The sequence below is a fragment of the Tachysurus fulvidraco genome, chromosome 8 (genome assembly GCF_022655615.1).
Source record: "Tachysurus fulvidraco isolate hzauxx_2018 chromosome 8, HZAU_PFXX_2.0, whole genome shotgun sequence".
Classification (NCBI taxonomy): Eukaryota; Metazoa; Chordata; class Actinopteri; order Siluriformes; family Bagridae; genus Tachysurus; species Tachysurus fulvidraco.
In genome coordinates this window covers 12,303,231-12,320,581 of record NC_062525.1, presented here as the reverse complement: position 1 = coordinate 12,320,581, position 17,351 = coordinate 12,303,231, and the positions used below count along the sequence as shown (strand labels likewise).

At 39.7% G+C, this 17,351-nt stretch overlaps 1 protein-coding gene across 1 annotated transcript in view; it reads left to right on the top strand.

The window, feature by feature from the left end:
* The first annotated feature begins 4,757 nt into the window (after window positions 1–4,757).
* The window catches only part of fkbp10b (FKBP prolyl isomerase 10b), a 26,060-nt gene continuing 13,466 nt past the window's right edge, over window positions 4,758–17,351 (top strand). Inside the window, exons 1-7 of the mRNA XM_027177651.2 lie at window positions 4,758–5,070; window positions 7,897–8,042; window positions 8,166–8,355; window positions 8,602–8,747; window positions 9,506–9,695; window positions 10,330–10,475; window positions 10,642–10,831. Coding sequence (XP_027033452.1) covers window positions 4,871–5,070; window positions 7,897–8,042; window positions 8,166–8,355; window positions 8,602–8,747; window positions 9,506–9,695; window positions 10,330–10,475; window positions 10,642–10,831 — 1,208 coding nt within the window. The 5' untranslated portion in view covers window positions 4,758–4,870. The remainder of the gene's footprint in view (window positions 5,071–7,896; window positions 8,043–8,165; window positions 8,356–8,601; window positions 8,748–9,505; window positions 9,696–10,329; window positions 10,476–10,641; window positions 10,832–17,351) is intronic.

Here is a 17,351-nt window from a genome sequence, read left to right as displayed (position 1 = left end):
ATATCAGAAATATCAAATGTTACCAACAATCCACCAACACTGGTGCTCCTCAAGGTTGTGTTCTCTCCCTACTGCTCTTCAAGATCCTGAAGATTGCGGATGACAGTACAATTTTGGCCTCATCAAAGACGGAGACGAGTCTGCCTTCAGACAGGACGTTAAAGCCTGTGATAGTGATGCCTCCCTCCCAGATGCACTGAATGACTTATATGCTTGGTTTGAGGTGCAGAACAACATAGTGACAAGGAAGACCATCCCTCCCCAAACTATATGGTACTCTGTCTATCCACGGCCGTTGTGAGGAGAACTCTATGCAGAATTAACCCACGGAAGGCTGCTTGATCAGACAACATACCTGGCAGGGTGCTCATGGAATGTGTAGAACAGCGTATGTCTTCAATGACATCTTCAACATTTCCCTGTTGTCGTTCCTATGTGCCTCAAGACAACCACTATCGTCCCCATCCCAAAGATGTCTACAGTGTCCTGCCTCAATGACTATCGTCCTTCACACCCACACCCATTGTAATGAAGTACATCCTAAGGCACATCAAGACCCAGTTACCACCCTCACTGGACCCCCTACAGTTTGCGTATCATCCAAACCACTTCACAGACGATGCCATTGCTACGGCCCTTCACTTGGCCCTCACCCACCTGGACAATAAAGACACGTACGAGTGCTGTTCATAGACTTTAGTTCAGCATTCAACACAATCATCCCTCAGCACCTGATTGATAAGCTAAGCCTGCTGGGCCTGAACACCTCCCTCTTCAACTGGATCTTGGACTTCCTGACTGGGAGACCTCAGTCAGTCCGGATTGGGAACAGCATCTCCAGCACCACCACACTGAGTACTGGAGCCCCTTGGGGCTGCGTGCTCAGCCCACTGCTGTTCACCTTGCTGACTCACGACTGTGCAGAAATGCACAGATCAACCCATATCAGCAAGAACGACGAGTCAGCATACAGAGAGGAGGTAACTTTCTGGTGTAAAGCACCCTGTCTCTGAATATTGATAAAACTAAAGAGATGGTTGTTGACATCAGGAGAGCACAGAGAGACTGCTCTCTGCTGAACATCGATGGATCATCTGTAGAGATCGTCAGGAGCACCAAATTTCTTGGTGTTCATGTACTGGAGAACTTCACCTGGTCAATCAACACCAGCTCCATCACCAAGAAAGCCTAGCAGTGTCTCTTACACTTACTTCTTACAAAGCCTGAGAAAAGCACATCTCCCTCCCCCATCATGACTACGTTCTACAGAGGGACCATCGAGAGCATTCTGAGCAACTGCATCACTGTCTGGTTTGGGAATTGCTCCGTCCAGAATCGCAAGACCTTGCAGCGGATTGTAAGGACAGCTGATAAGATCAATGGAGTCTCTCTTCCCTCTATCACGGACATTTCACACAGCACGCTGCATTCGCAAGGCCAACAGCATTGTGGATGACCCCCTCACACACACTCTTCACCCTCCTTCCATCTGGAAAAAGGTACCAAAACATTCGGGCCCTCACGACTAGACTGTGTAACAGTTTCTTTACACAAGTCATCAGACACCTCATTAACTAAACTGAACTGTACCGAGCACACACACACACACACACACACACACACACACACACACACACACACACACACACACACACACACACACATTTTTTGTGTATTGTCTTTTGTGTAATATCTTGTATTTTTTTTGTTTGCACTGTCTTGTCCTGCACTGTCTTTTTTGTCTTTTGCCCTGCACTGTTTGCACCAGGTTGCACAGATGTACTTTATGTGGCTACAACTACTTACTAAGTCCTTAGCTCAGTCTTTGTTTTATGTAGTACCATGGACCCGGAGAAACATTGTCTCATTTCACTGTGTACTGCAAAAGCTATATATGGTTGAATTGACAATAAAAGCTTCTTGATTTGACTTGACTTGGCAGTGGAGATGATAGTGGACTTTAGGAGAAACCCCCCTGCACTCTCCCCACTCACCATCATAGACGGCACTGTGGCTGCAGTAAAGGCATTCAAGTTCCTGGGCTCCACCATCTCCCAGGACCTAAAGTGGGACACTCAAATTGACACCACTGTTAAAAAGGCCCAACAAAGGATGTACTTCCTTAGCCAGTTGAGGAACTTTAACCTGCCACTGAAGCTGCTGAAACAGTTCTACTCAGTGGCAATCGAGTCTGTTCTGTGCACATCAATAACTGTCTGGTTTGGCTCAGCTACATAATCAGCCATCAGAAGACTACAGAGAATGGTTTGGACTGCCTAAAGAATTATTGGTGTTCCCTTACCCACCCTTCAAGAACTGCATATATCCAGAGTGACTAAAAGGGCTCAGAAAATCACTCTGGACCCTCACATCCAAGTCATCCCCTTTTTGAACTTTTAGCATCTGGCTGGTGATACAGAGCCCCAAATACCAGCACAACCACACACAAGAATAGATTCTTCCCCTAGGCAATTCACCTCATGAACAGTTAAATGTTCCCACCAATACGAATTAACAATGTGCAATAACCTTACATTTAATTGTAACCATCTCCATCCTAGTACATAATCAACTCATTCTATTCTATTCCATTTACCATCTATAGCACTGTCACTGTACATGCAATTTATTTATTTTTCATTTTAATTTTCAAATGTGTATTTCTTTTGTATTTTCATGTTGTGTGTGTACTGGAAACGTATGTCACTAAAACAAATTTCTTGTAATTCCCTTGTAAATTCCAAATTACTTGACAATAAAGCTCTTTCTGATTCTGATTACTTCGGCTGACTGCTGAGTAGTGATTATTCCTATACATTAAGTAAATTACAAATTGTAAATTGTGTGTGTGCATGTGAGGGAGATGTTCATAAGGAATTTTAGTATGAGTTATAAATGTGGAAAATAAAATGTCTGACTAAACACTGTTTCTGTTACCCTTACTAATCGTCTAAACACTGCATTAGATTTGCTCTGTAATATATTTTTTAATAGAATATACATAATTATCCCGATATATGTAAATTCACTCTCCAGTTTATTTAGATCTTTTAACTGAAATCTGTTTACTTATCTAAAGTTTCACCACCATACCTTTTTTAGACTTTTAATGTTTTTTAAACTGTTTTTATGATGATAATGATGATGATGATGATAATGAAGATGATGATGATGATGATGATAATGATGAAGAGGATGAATTGGTGTACTAAGTTAACTCCCCCCTCCTCTGTCAACACTTGTGCACTCAGTAGGATGCTAAAAGAGTGCTGTTTTATCACTAGTACTCATGTTGCGTACTGCTGAGTACGGAAGTGTGGAATGCAGTAACAGTGTGTATATAGCAGTGCAGAATAAATGAACGGATTCATAATCCCGTTCATATTTTGATAAAAAAAATAGTTCAGCTGCAGAGCCAGCTGCACTGTGATTTATATTTATTAAATTTTGATCCTGGAGACTTTTGTAATCCGTCTTTTAGTTTTTCTCTCAGACAGAAACACACCCATGAAATCTGGAATTTGATCCTGCTCAAACAAATCAATTTTTTAGGGTTCTGAAGTTTTTACCCTCAACATCAGCTGAATGAACAGAAGTTGAAACACTGAATCCGACATTTTCCTACACGCGCACATCTGTTGCAGTGTATATGTATTTGTGTGTGTGTGTGTGTGTGTGTGTGTGTGTGTGTGTGTGTGTGTGTGTGTGTGTGTGTGTTGTGTGTTTTACAGCTACATATCTTCCACGTTTACACAGAAAGGGGGGCGCAGGGAGTTCTTGGGTTGCCAGATTGCACGCCCCGAATAAGCTTTCAAATTAAAATCCAGCCTCATCGTGCACGAGTGTTCTCCAAAATAGATCGAGAGATAAATAGAAAGTCTTTGTGTGTGTGTGTGTGTGTGTGTGTGTGTGTGTGTGTGTGTGTGTGTGTGTGTGTGTGTGTGTGTGTGGGGTGTGTGTGTGTGTAAATGGTGCACTTTTTAAACTAATTTATTACTCGGTCACGTTTAAATTATTATATATTCTAAATTTTTATGTTTTTTTTTTAACTGTGTGATGTTTCTCAGCAGTTAGAAAGCTGGAAAGACTAAGATATTAAAGCGCTGCTGCATTACTGACTTTAGGTAGGAAGGAAGCCAGGGAAACACCATTAGAAGGCAGTAGAGCGTCATTATAAGGTCATGTAGGACCACATGGAGAAATATCCAGGTAAAACAAATGGACATGAATAAAAACAATGGCATGGCAGTAATTCAGCATGCATCATTTTATTGACGCATAATTAATTGTTTAACTCTTACCTAAGGATTCTCAAGGTTTTTGGGCAAAAGACAGCAAAAAATAAATCATTAAGACTTTTCTGAAAGCCTTCAGATTATTTGAATATTTTATGAAGGGGAGACATAGTAAGCAGTCATAAAAGAAGTTACAGGACATGAGTGAACCAATTGTAGAAATCTGATGTTTTTTTGTCCACTGAGTCTTAGATGTTGATGAGGAGACGGATGGAGAAATCTGTCCATTTTCATTTGACTCTGTCTCAGAATTCCGTCTTTTTTTAAGAATGCGACATTTTTAATATGACTTTATTACATGATAAAAAACAAAAGAGAGACTTGTTTTCTAAAACCCATAAAGCAAACAAATGCAAACAAACAGCGTCAAGGCCCCAAGTTACTATGAATAAAGAAAATGGAGCTGCCTTTAAAAAAGGGGGTAAGGGTTACAATCTGGCAACCACGGTAAAAAGAAATCACTGCTTTCTCGCTACTCTTTCCCAGTCTCGCGCTCACACACACACACACACACACCCAGGGGACAGAAGCGCAGTTTTATTTCAGGACACAGTTTTTTCCTAGTTGTTTACTCCATGATGTCCCGCTCTAGGCTTATCCTGAGTGCTGTGCTCGCGCTGTGGGCGTGCGGCTCGTGCAGCCCGGGACCGGTGGAAGACGTGCTCGTGGACTCGTATTCACGGCCAAATCGCTGCATAAGAGAGGTGAAGAAAGGAGATCTGGTGCGGTATCACTACAACGCCACGTTTACTGACGGCAGACAGTTTGACTCCAGGTACCAAGGGGATTTCACATAAATACACACCTGCACGCGCACAGTGATGCAGTGTGAGTTAGCTGTACGTAAATATTTATTCAGTTATCTGAGGAAGTGTGTTGCATGTCAATGTTTAATTTCCTGTCTTCATGACTTTAGGATGCTGTGGCCCGCAATGCAAAAAAACTTAAAAAAAAAAGATTTGCTGGCAAAGGAGTATCCAAAAGTTCTCCCTGTTCCCTGCGCATTTATCAATTATTTAATGAAGTTGTGTGTAAAATGCATTTTCGTGCCCAAACCAAACTAAAAACTAAAAATTCATTCGGCCACGCCCATAAACATCCATAAAAGGCAAATCGAGCTTATAAATGACGACTAAACAGGTGATGGAGCATCTCTAAAGGGTGATGTGTGCTAGATCTTCCAGCACTGCAGCTCAGACACTGGAGCATACACACACATACAGTGCCTTGCAAAAGTATTCATACCCACTGAACTTTTTCACATTTTGACACATTACAATCACAAAAAAATGTTTATTATTAGGATTTTATGTGATAGACCAACACAAAATGGCACATAATTGTGAAGTGGAAGGAAAATTATAAATGGTGTCCAAATTATTATTATTAATTTATTATTATTATTTTTTACAAATAAATACCTGAAAAGTGTGGCGCGCATTTGTATTCACCCCCCTTTACTCTGATAACCGTAACTAAAATCCAGTGAAACCAACTGCCTTCAGAAGTCACCTAATTAGTAATTGGAGTTCACCTGTGTGTAATTTAATATCAGCATAAATACAGCTGTAGTGTGAAGCCCTCAGAAGTGTGCTAGAGAACATTAGTGAACAAACAGCATCATGAAGACCAAAGAACACACCAGACAGGTCAGGGAAAAAGTTGTGGAGAAGTTTAAAGCAGGGTAAGTTTATAAATTAATATCCCAAGCCTTGAACATCTCACGGAGCACTGTACAATCTATCATCCATAAATGGAAAGAGTATAGCACAACTGCAAGCCTACCAAAACATGGCCGTCCACCTAAACTGATAGGCCGTGCAAGCAGAGCATTAATCAGAGAAGCAGTCAAGAGGCCCATGGTAACTCTGGAGGAGCTGCAGAGATCCACAGCTCAGGTGGGAGAATCTGTCCACAGGACAACTATTAGTCGTGCACTCCACAAATCTGTTTTTTATGGAAGAATGGCAAGCAGAAAGCCATTGTTGAAAGAAAGCCATAAGAAATCCCGTTTGTGACAAGCCATGTGGGGGACACAGAAAGCATGTGGAAGAAGGTGCTCTGGTCAGAGGAGACCAAAATGTGATTTTTTTTTCCAAAATCCAAAACGTTGTGTGTGGTGGAAACCTAACACTGCACATCACCCTTCACCCATCACCCTAAATTTATCATTTTCCTTCCACTTCACAATTATCTGCCACTTTCTTTTGGTCTATTTCATAAAATCCCAATAAAATACATTTTTCTTTGTGGTTGTACCATGTCAAAATGTGGAAAAGTTCAGTGGGTATGAATACTTTTGCAAGACACTGTACACACAAACACTAACTCTGAAACGAGTGTTTCACAAAATGTTTACTAAATAGTGTAAACCTGACCACATAATGCTTATCCTTATAAATTAATAATCCTTATCCTTGATAATTATATGGTTTGAAAACTGTTAATCCAAGTTCTCACTACTTTGGACATTTACACAAACTCAAGAGAAATGTCCAATACAAATGCTTTTCTGAACTAATATGTTCTTCTTGATGTTCAAATGTTCCAGTTAATGATTTATAAATAATTACGTTTGTATCCAGACCAATAAATAAGTCTTATTTCTAAATGGCAGCATCCATGTTACAGCATCCAGTTTGTTCCTGGCTTTAATTCTTGTTATTGTCAGTCAACCTTTATAAAATGTGTGTAAACTTGCATTAAACAGTACACTTTAGTCTGGGTGTTAAACAGGGAAGCCATTTTGTGACCTTCAGTGCAGTAAGTTGATTATTATTTCTATTTCTAGTTGACAATTATCTCTTAACATTTAAGGTGCAAAATGAAAGAAAATGTAAGAAATGCTTATTAAAGTGTAATAAAATATTGCAAAGTGTTAAATATAAACATAGAGAAACCTGAGAATAGTGCAAGTTTAGTGCTAGTGCATAATTTGCAGATGACATTGGTGTGACTACGGTCAGACTTATAATATACAAAAAACTGCCGTACTGGCGCGCTGACTTTTCCTCTTTTATTTACAATTTCCTTGCTCGCTGCAGTGCTCATTTGGCCGCATATTCACAGATTGGAGTTTCCTGAGTCAATAACTCCTGAGCTAAACGCTGTTACTAGCAAAACGCGGTTGTAGCTGCCTCTACATTACTACGATAGAAAAGAGGTGTTATTTGTGTAGTAACAGCGTTACTCAGGAGTTATTGACTCGGGATACTCCAATCTGTGAATATGCTCCTTCAGTTCTCTCCGGTGCTGGAAAGCTGATCACGGGTCCTACTTCTTGCCTTATCGTAAGCGCTTTCTTTCTTTGTTTTTATCCTCACTCTCTCCGCCGCATATTGACAAGACCCGCCCCTTACTGCTCATTGGCTACACATTTGTTTTTATTTCTGTTTAAGTTTTTCTTTCCGACTCATTTTCTGAAGCATTTCTCAAACATCGGAGAAGTATTTCTGTTGAAGAAGCTCATGGGCTAATGGAAAAATTCCAGGGTTACATGTCATGTTTTTTTTTTTTACGTGTAATTTATTTAAATAATGTTTCTGTGTTCCTGAAGAAGTTCTTTGATTCATGATCATGTTCCTGTGTGCGTATACCATAGTTATGACAGAGCCACAGCATTCTTTGTAAAGGTCGGTGATGGACGTCAGATTGCCGGAGTGGAAAAAGGCATTGTGGGAATGTGTGTGAACGAGCGCAGGAAGATCACTGTCCCACCACACCTGGCTTACGGCAGTCAGGGAGCAGGTAACACACTGACACACACACATTCCCTCCTTTTTTAATTTCCTTTCTCTTTCTTTCACTCTGCCTCACACTTTATGTTTCTCTCTATACTTCTGTTTGTCTCTATTTCTTTCTTTCTCTCAGGAGACACCATTCCCCCTGACTCGACTCTGGTGTTTGACCTTGTCCTACTTGACATCTTCAACATGGCTGATCATGTAAAGACACAGATAATAAAAACATCACAGAACTGTACACGCTCTGCCAAGAGGACCGATTTCGTTCGATTTCACTTCAACGGAAGTCTGCTAGATGGCACGCGTTTTGACTCCAGGTGAGTGGAAGAAAAGTAATGATCGGGACGGAGAAGAAACCAGGGTTTACTGGTGCTATAGATCATTGTGTACCAATCATTACAAAGCACATAAGCACAATTATGATTCTGCTGTGGGCGTGTCCCAAACCAGATACCCTATTCATTACAACTGCCACATACAAACCATCAGGAAGGTCTCATCATCATATACAATAAAATGTAAAGAATGAAATATTTTTATACAATTGTGTGCATTTGTTTCAGTTATGATCGCTCTCAGACACAGGATAATGTAATTGGAGATGGCTGGTTGATTAAAGGACTGGATGAAGGGCTGTTGGGAATGTGTGTGGGGGAAATCAGAAACTTTGTCATCCCTCCGTTCCTGGCCTTTGGAGATAAAGGATATGGTAAAAACACAAACACACACTTTCATCTAAAAAAACAAAACACAACGCTGTGTCAAGCAGCTTTTTTTCATGGACAGTGCAATGCAATGCTTTACCTTCATCACGGGTGCCAATACTTTTAATCTTAGAAACAGTAGAAATTTTAAATACATGCAGGATGGAAAAAGTAAGTAAGTGAGGCTGTATCTTCGTAAGAGCTCTATCAGGCATGTAGGGCACTAGGTAGGCTGCCTGGGTTATAGGTCGCATTTGCCCTGGAGTAAATGGAACTGAACGTGTTTTTTTGTTCAGAGACACTAGAGAGAGGTAACTGTAACACTGAGGTCAGGCATTAAGTGAAAATGAAACGTGACATACGGCTAAGTATGGCGACCCATGCTCAGAATTTGTTCTCTGCGTTTAACATCCAAAGTGCACACACACACAGCAGTGAACACACACACGGAGCATTGGGCAGCCATTTATGCTGCGGCGCCCGGGGAGCAGTTGGGGGGGTTCAGTGCATTGCTCAAGGGCACCTCAGTCGTGGCCGGCCTGAGACTCGAACCCACAACCTTAGGGTTAGGAGTCAGACTGTCTAACCTTTAGGCAACGACTTCCCCTAACTGCTAACGACAGACCACATGGCACTGGATTTAACACTTCATAACTCTACAACCACTGCAGGATTAGGGACAAGAACACTGTTGTGTGTGATGTTAATGGGTGTTGATTCTGAATAGAGGAACAGGTTAATAATGATCTTCTCGGCTATTCAGGGAAAGATGTCCCTCCTCACGCCACGGTGGTGTATAACATCCTGCTGGTGGACCTGCACAACCCAAAAGATGACATCAACGTGGAGATCCAAGAAATCCCTGAGCCCTGTATTCGCAAATCCATCGTAGGAGATTACATCCGCTATCACTACAACGGCTCCTTCCTCAATGGAGACGCCTTTGACAGCAGGTCTGCATGCTACACTTCATTTCATTCACATCATTTGCTTCCTGTAGAAATTCTAATATCTGTTGTTCTAAACGTTTTACATTTTTTGTAATTTAGTCTTCTTTCTTCTCAGAAATAACAAAGTTTTTTTTACTCGAAACTAAAAGTTTGAAACTAATTTTAATCACCAAACGATTGCATTTATGTGAAGTAAATTCTATTAATTTTGTCAGAACTTTTTTAATCAAAATGTTTTCAATTACAAGCATTAACATTTTATTAAATCCAGGAATTTTTAACAGTGACAATAAAAACACTATTACAAAGCAAATTTCCAGATTTTACTACAACATAAAATAATTTGAAGCAAAAATTAAGTATTTATTCAAAATTAATAATTACATATTGTAATCAAATTATATTTAATATAATACTTTAATTGTAAACATTTTATTTATTTACTCAATTGATATGAAATAAAAAATCATATATTTGATTCCAAGATGATATTTTTTGTCAATAAATTGGATTTTTTCTGATGTTCTGTATATTTATGCTGCTTCTGAAGAAATTCTTTACAGGTTTATGTATTTTCTTAATGTAATTGTTTCCCATGTTGTAGCTTTATTTGTTGTAAATTTTCACATTTTTCTAGTTACAATCATAACAGTACATACAACACGTACATCGGGCTGGGTTACGTGATCTCAGGGATGGATAAAGGGCTGCAGGGGGTGTGTATGGGCGAGAGGAGGAGGATCATCATGCCACCTCACCTTGCATACGGACAGCAAGGAGCAGGTACTGTCACTCATTCACTGTGTTGAAGAAGGACACAGTGCTAACACTTGAACACTAGCAACACACACCTAATCACAACTACACATCTGTCAGTCAGTCATTTCTGCTTGACTAGATCATCTGTCTTATTTTATTTCTTATGATCAATTCCTGTAACTTTTTTCAGGTAAGGACATCCCTGCCTCAGCCGTGCTGGTGTTCGATATTCACGTGATCGACTTCCACAACCCAAAAGACTCGGTGCAGGTGGATGTGACGTTCAGGCCGGGGGTGTGTAATGAGACCAGCCAAGTTAATGACTACATCCAGTATCACTACAACTGCACACTGATGGACGGCACTCTGCTGTTCACCTCGTGAGTTTTACCAGAACACAGCTCAGAACTGTCTCACTTACTCACTCACTCACTCACACACACACACACACACACACACACACACACACACACACACACACACACACACACACACACACACACACACACACACCTGCCTCTGTTCCTAATAGATTTAAATTCTTGTAAATGACTTACAGATGCATTGGGTACGATTGGAAAGAATTTTAGTTTTTTTTTTTGGTTTTACAAAATAAAAATGTTTAAATGTAATATATTTTTCTCCTGGTCCTTATTTTAAATGGGTTATAAAAAATATCAATAATTATCGATATCGACCGATATGAAATGCTGATATCGTGATACAGTTTTAAGCCATATCGCCCAGCCCTATTTATTTTTCATGACCCCTTTAAAATAAGGACCAGGACAAAAATATATTACATTTAAACATTTTTATTTTGAACTTAACCTTCCTCTGATCATAATCCCTTCAGTTATTAAGACAGAAATGTCAACAACCATGGAAAACTCAAATAATTAAAATGTAAACATAGGTCTACTTAACAATTATCTCAACATTTAAGGTGCAAAATGACAGAAAATGTAATAAATAGAGAATTTAGTGCAAGTTTAGTGCTAGGACGTTGACTAGCTGTTCACCTTGTGGTGAATAAAGTGTTTTAAAATATGTGCAGTGTTTTTGTAAACATAAATAAAACTGAGGTAGACTGAGATTAGGGCTGTAGCTATCGAATATTTTAGTAATCGTGTATTCTACTGAAAATGTCATTGATTAATCGAGTAATCAGATAAAATGTATTTTTGCTTAATTAAAGAGCAATATTATATACAAGAGAAAATAAGATGGGTCTCTTAAAATGAACAACTAATTGGTTTCCCATTGTTTCTCTGCCTGTACTTGTACTGTGAACAATGACAAAGTTGACTGAGAAGAATTAAGTACATTTAAGTGACAAACATTCTGGGTTTTAAATGAACCCTTTTCTGAGATGCAAAAACAAAAAAAAATAAATTACTTTCAAATGACTTTTTTAAAGTATCAAAACTAAGGCAAGCATTAAAATAAATAAATTAATAATAATAATAATAATAATAATAATAATAATAATAATAATAATAATAATAAAACAAAAAATACTGCCTTTAAGTCATGCAACTTAACTACAGAACTCACTCTCACTCACTCACTCACTCACTCACTCACTCACTCACTCACTCACTCACACACACTCACTCACTCATTTTCTATCGCTTATCCGAACTTCAGAACTAAAAGATTCTAAATCTACAGCTCAGGCATAACATAAGCCTTTACTGTCTTCTTGGAAAGCTTTGTGGTATTTAAAAGGCAAAAATTATGGACAGGAACTTGGACCTAGAGGCCATGCATGGATTCACACCGAGTGCTTTAAGCATATACAAGCATGGACAACGTGCTGTTGTGGTATGCCAGCTTCGATTTTCTGGCGTTTTTTCCTGTTTGTTTCTTCTCTTTGCTCATTGCCATTGTTATCACGCCCTTACATTTTGCAGCCCACACTAGCACACGCCCACGCCCTCAAATAAAAAGCCCGCTAACTAGTGATGGCCAGTTCGTGAACGAATCGTTCTTTTGAACCAGTTCTTTTTAGTGAACTGGATGAACCGGTTCACCAAATCGGACTGATTCGTTCTAAACAGTTCGCGTCTTGAGTCAGCGCTGATCCACAAGTTACTTAAGTTACTCACTTTTGGTCATGCCTGACAGTCGGTCGAACTCTAAATAAACTAATATCCCGGAGTATATGTAACTCCTGTTCACTGAACTGAGACATGTTGTGCTGAGAGAACTGTGGGCGCGAGCTGTTGATACTGCGCATACGTGAATTACTGAATCGATACAGCAAATCATCAGTACACTGAACTGAGAACTGCTTGTTTCGGACGCGTCCGAGAACCGATGAACTGGTTCAGCGAATCATCAGTACACTGAACTGAGAACTGTTTCTTTTGGACGCATCCGAGAACCAATGAGCTGTTGATACTGCGCATGCTTGAATAACTGTATTGATACAGTGAATCACCAGAACACTGAACTGAGAACTGTTTCTTTCGGACGCGTCCGAGAACCGATGAACTGGTACAGAGAATCATCAGTACACTGAACGAACTGTTTCGGATGCGTCCGACATACTGTTGATGCTGCGCATGTGTGAACCTTCAGAGCAAATTATACATATTGGGATATGCATAGTAACTATTCATAGGCTATTAAACATTTTTATAAAAAAAAAAATCTATATATGTCAATCAATATGTCAGTTAATTTTACTATTTACTATTTTTATTAGTTTATTAGTTTGAAGATTAGTTTATTAACTTTATATCTTTAAGACACGTAAAACATCCACGTTTGCACATAAATGCCTGTACTTTGTGTTTTAGTTGCAAAACTTAAATGTAAGAAACGATTCAACTAAAGTTATGATTACAAAGAACTTTTCTAATGTGTTAAATTGATTATATTAATATCTGCCAGCAGCGGGATGATGGAATTTACGTCATTACGTCAGGACGTAAAAGAACTGGTGAACTGGATTTTTGAACTGGTTCATTAAATCGAACTGTCCGAAAGAACCGGTTCGCGGAAAAGAACCGAACTTCCCATCACTACCACTAACTCCTCGCGTCTCCTTCCGCTTTGACGTAAGCACGTTGTCACACGCTCACACACACGCACGCACGCGAGCTTTACACGAATTTTAAGAGGCTAAAATTAAATTTAAAAGATACATTTTTGTAATCGAGTTACTCAAGGAATCGTTTCCACCCTAACTGAGATACATCTGTAATATAAAACACAAACCTGAAACAGTACAGTAACATTGTTTGAAATACAAAACCTGCAGAAATATGAAAAAGTAGCTGACTTTTCCTCTTTTATTTACAATTTTTTGACAATTTCCTTGCTCGCTGCGGCACTCATTTTCTGCTTATCATTTGTTGTTAAATGAAGCACGAGACAACAATATGGCACAACCAAACGATACTGTTACATGATTGACTGTTAGCATGTCACTCCCTACGTTGCTAGGTTACCATAGAGTGCTTGCTTTGTTAATGCAACCAAACTTGCTTCGCAACCTCTGTTTTCTTCCGACAAAGGATAAAAAATATCGAACGTTTAATCGAGCACATTTTATATCGCTATCTTTCACGTTTCTATCGTGATACATATCATTATCATTTTATCGCCCAGCCCTAGCCCTATTAGATATATTTAAAGTGTTTGTATTTATCCCCAATGAGCAAGACTGAGGTGACTTGGAAAAACTCCCTTGAATGGTAAAGGAAGAAACCTTGATAGGAACCAGACCCATCCTCATTTGGGTGACACTGGAGGGTATGATCACAAATATACAGTCCGACAAATTGATGAGGAGGTTGTTGTCCTCAAAGGCCATGGAGTTGGCATCTCCACTTTAGTATAGCAGAGTCCAACTGGAGCTGGTAAATCTCTAGATGCCTCGGGATCCTCACAGAGTCGGCCTCAACAAATTGGAGGTCCAAACCCTTCATGTAATGGAAGACATTTTCTGGATGCCTCGGGATGGGTCGAAATAGACAAGCAGTGAAGAGGAATTAATATAGCTGCTGTTCAGAATATTAGCAAACACTAGATTATAATGTGCATTTGGTCAGATGTACTAGAGCACAAGATTATGAGATGTATTATGTGTACGCCTGACTAAAGATATACGTTTTTAATCTACATTTAAACTGGGAAAGTGTGTCTGAGCCTGAACACGAAGAAGACTATTCCAAAGTTTGGGATCGAAATACGAAAACGTAGAGCATTTTCGTTAGATAAAGTACATGGGGGCTAAACCATTAGGAGCCGTGTACATAAGTAGTAGCAGTTTGTAATCAATTCTAAACTTAACAGGTAGCTAGTGTAAAGATGATAAAATTTGGGTTCTATGATCATATTTTCTTGTTCTAGTAAGTACTCTGACAGCTGCATTTTGGACTAACTGTAGCCTATTTATTAAAGATGCAGGACAACCACCTAGTAATGCATTACAACAGTCCAGTCTGGAGGTCATAAATGCATGAACTAGCTTCTCAGCATCAGATAAAGATGGGATGTTTCTTAGCTTGGCAATTTTTCTAAGGTGGCTGTTTTTATAATGTGATCGATATGATTTTCAAAAGACAAGTTTCTGTCTAATATAGCACCCAGATCTTTCACTGTTGAGCTGGTAGTTACAGTACATCCCTCTAAATGGAAGTTGAAGTGTGAGAGCGTCTGTGTAGTGGTTTTTGGACCGATAAGTAGTATTTCTGTCTTACCAGCATTTAATAACAGAAAATTACAGCTCATCCAATCTTTTATCTCTTTAACACACTTAGTTAATTTGGACAATTTAGCTATTTCATCCTGTTTGATGATATACATGGCTCAAAAAAATTAAGGGAATACTTAAGCAACACATCCTAGATCTGAGTGAATGAAATAGTCTTATTAAATACTTTGTTATTTACAAAGTTGAATGTGCTGACAACAAAATCACACATAAATTATCAATGAAAATTTATTAATCCATGGCGGTCTGGTTTTGGAGTCACACTCAAAATCAAAGTGGAAAAACACACTACAGGCTGACCCAACTTTGATGTAATGTCCTTAAAACAATTTAAAAATTAGGCTCAGTAGCATGTGTGTCCTCCACGTGCCTGTATGACCTCCCTACAACACCTGGGCATGCTTCTGATGAGGTGGCGGATGGTCTCCTGAGGGATCTTCTCCCAGACCTGGACTAAAGCATCCGCCAACTCCTGGACAGTCTGTGGTGAAATGTGGCGTTGGTGGATGGAGCGAGACATGATGTCCCAAATGTGCTCAATTGTATTCAGGTCTGGGGAATGGGTGGGTGAGTCCATTGCATAAATGCCTTCGTCTTGCAAGAACTGTTGACACACTCCAGCCACATGAGGTCTAGCATTGTCTTGCATTAGGAGGAACCCAGGGCCAACCGCACCGGCATAAGGTCTCACAAGGGGTCTGAGTATCTCATCTCCGTACCTAATGGCAGTCAGGCTACCTCTGGCGAGCACATGGAGGGCTGTGTGGCCCTCCAAAGAAATGCCACCCTACACCATGACCCACTGCCAAACTGGTCATGCTGGAGGATGTTGCAGGCAGCAGAACGTTCTCCACGGCATCTCCAGACTCTGTCACGTCTGTCACATGTGCTCAGTGTGAACCTGCTTTCATCTGTGAATAGCACAGGGCGCCAGTGGCGAATCTTGGTGTTCTCTGGCAAATGCCAAACCCGGTGTTGGGCTATAAGCACAACCACCACCTGTGGACGTCGGGCCCTCATACCACCCTCATGGAGTCTGTTTCTGACCGTTTGAGCAAACACATGCACAATTGTGGCCTGCTGGAGGTAATTTTGCAGGGCTCTGGCAGTGCTCCTCTTGTTCGTCCTTGCACAAAGGCGGAGGTAGCAGTCCTGCTGCTGGGTTGTTGCCCTCCTACGGTCTCTTTCACGTCTCCTGATGTACTGGCCTGTCACTACCTGTGTGGGTTGTAGACTCCATCTCATGCTACTCCTTTATTGGGGGTGTCTTGCTAATTGCCTATAATTTCCACCTGTTGTCTATTCCATTTGCACAACAGCATGTGAAATTGATTGTCAATCAGTGTTGCTTCCTAAGTGGGCAGTTTGATTTCACAGAAGTGTGATTGACTTGGAGTTACATTGTGTTGTTTAAGGCCATCCTTAAAAATATTTTGGTTTGCAGTAACAGTAAAAAAAAAAAAAGGGTCGGTAGGTAGGTCTATATTTTTGAAGTTTTCAAGTTTCAGTGTAAAAAAAAGTACAATTTTGGTGATGGTGATTATGTAGGTATGACTTTAAACAAATTAGCATATCGTGACATCACTGACTGGGTCTTCAACCCGTGCCTTCGGGTGCATCATTGCAAACCCTATTTTGATGCCGGGCACAGTTTTTCCAGAACTTCGTGCCAAGTTAAAGTGGTGTCGAGCTGTTTTAATGAATTTTTTAGATGTAGTTTGGTGCCCGAACCCGTTAATATTATTTTATTGCTTTTGTATTAGTTGTTTGAAGAGCAAAAAAAAATTGGTTGGTCTTAACGCAACCAGTCTTTACAACCAGCAAGTCGGTCGGACTTAAAGCAAAAAAAAATAAAAAATAATAATTGAGTCGGTCCTAAATTGACAGGGTCGGTCGGGTTACGGCAAACAAGAATATTTTTAAGGATGGCCTAAGTGTTCCCTTTATTTTTTTGAGCAGTGTATATCAGAATCAGAATCAGAATCAGATTTATTGGCCAAGTGTGTTGACACACACAAGGAATTTGGTTCCAGCAGCTTGTGAATCTCAAAAGTACAGACATAAATAACACTAGACTATACAAACTAAAAGAAGAAAACAATGCAATATAAACAGGATGAGTATAAGATATAAATATAGAATGAATAAAATATATAAAATATGAATATAGA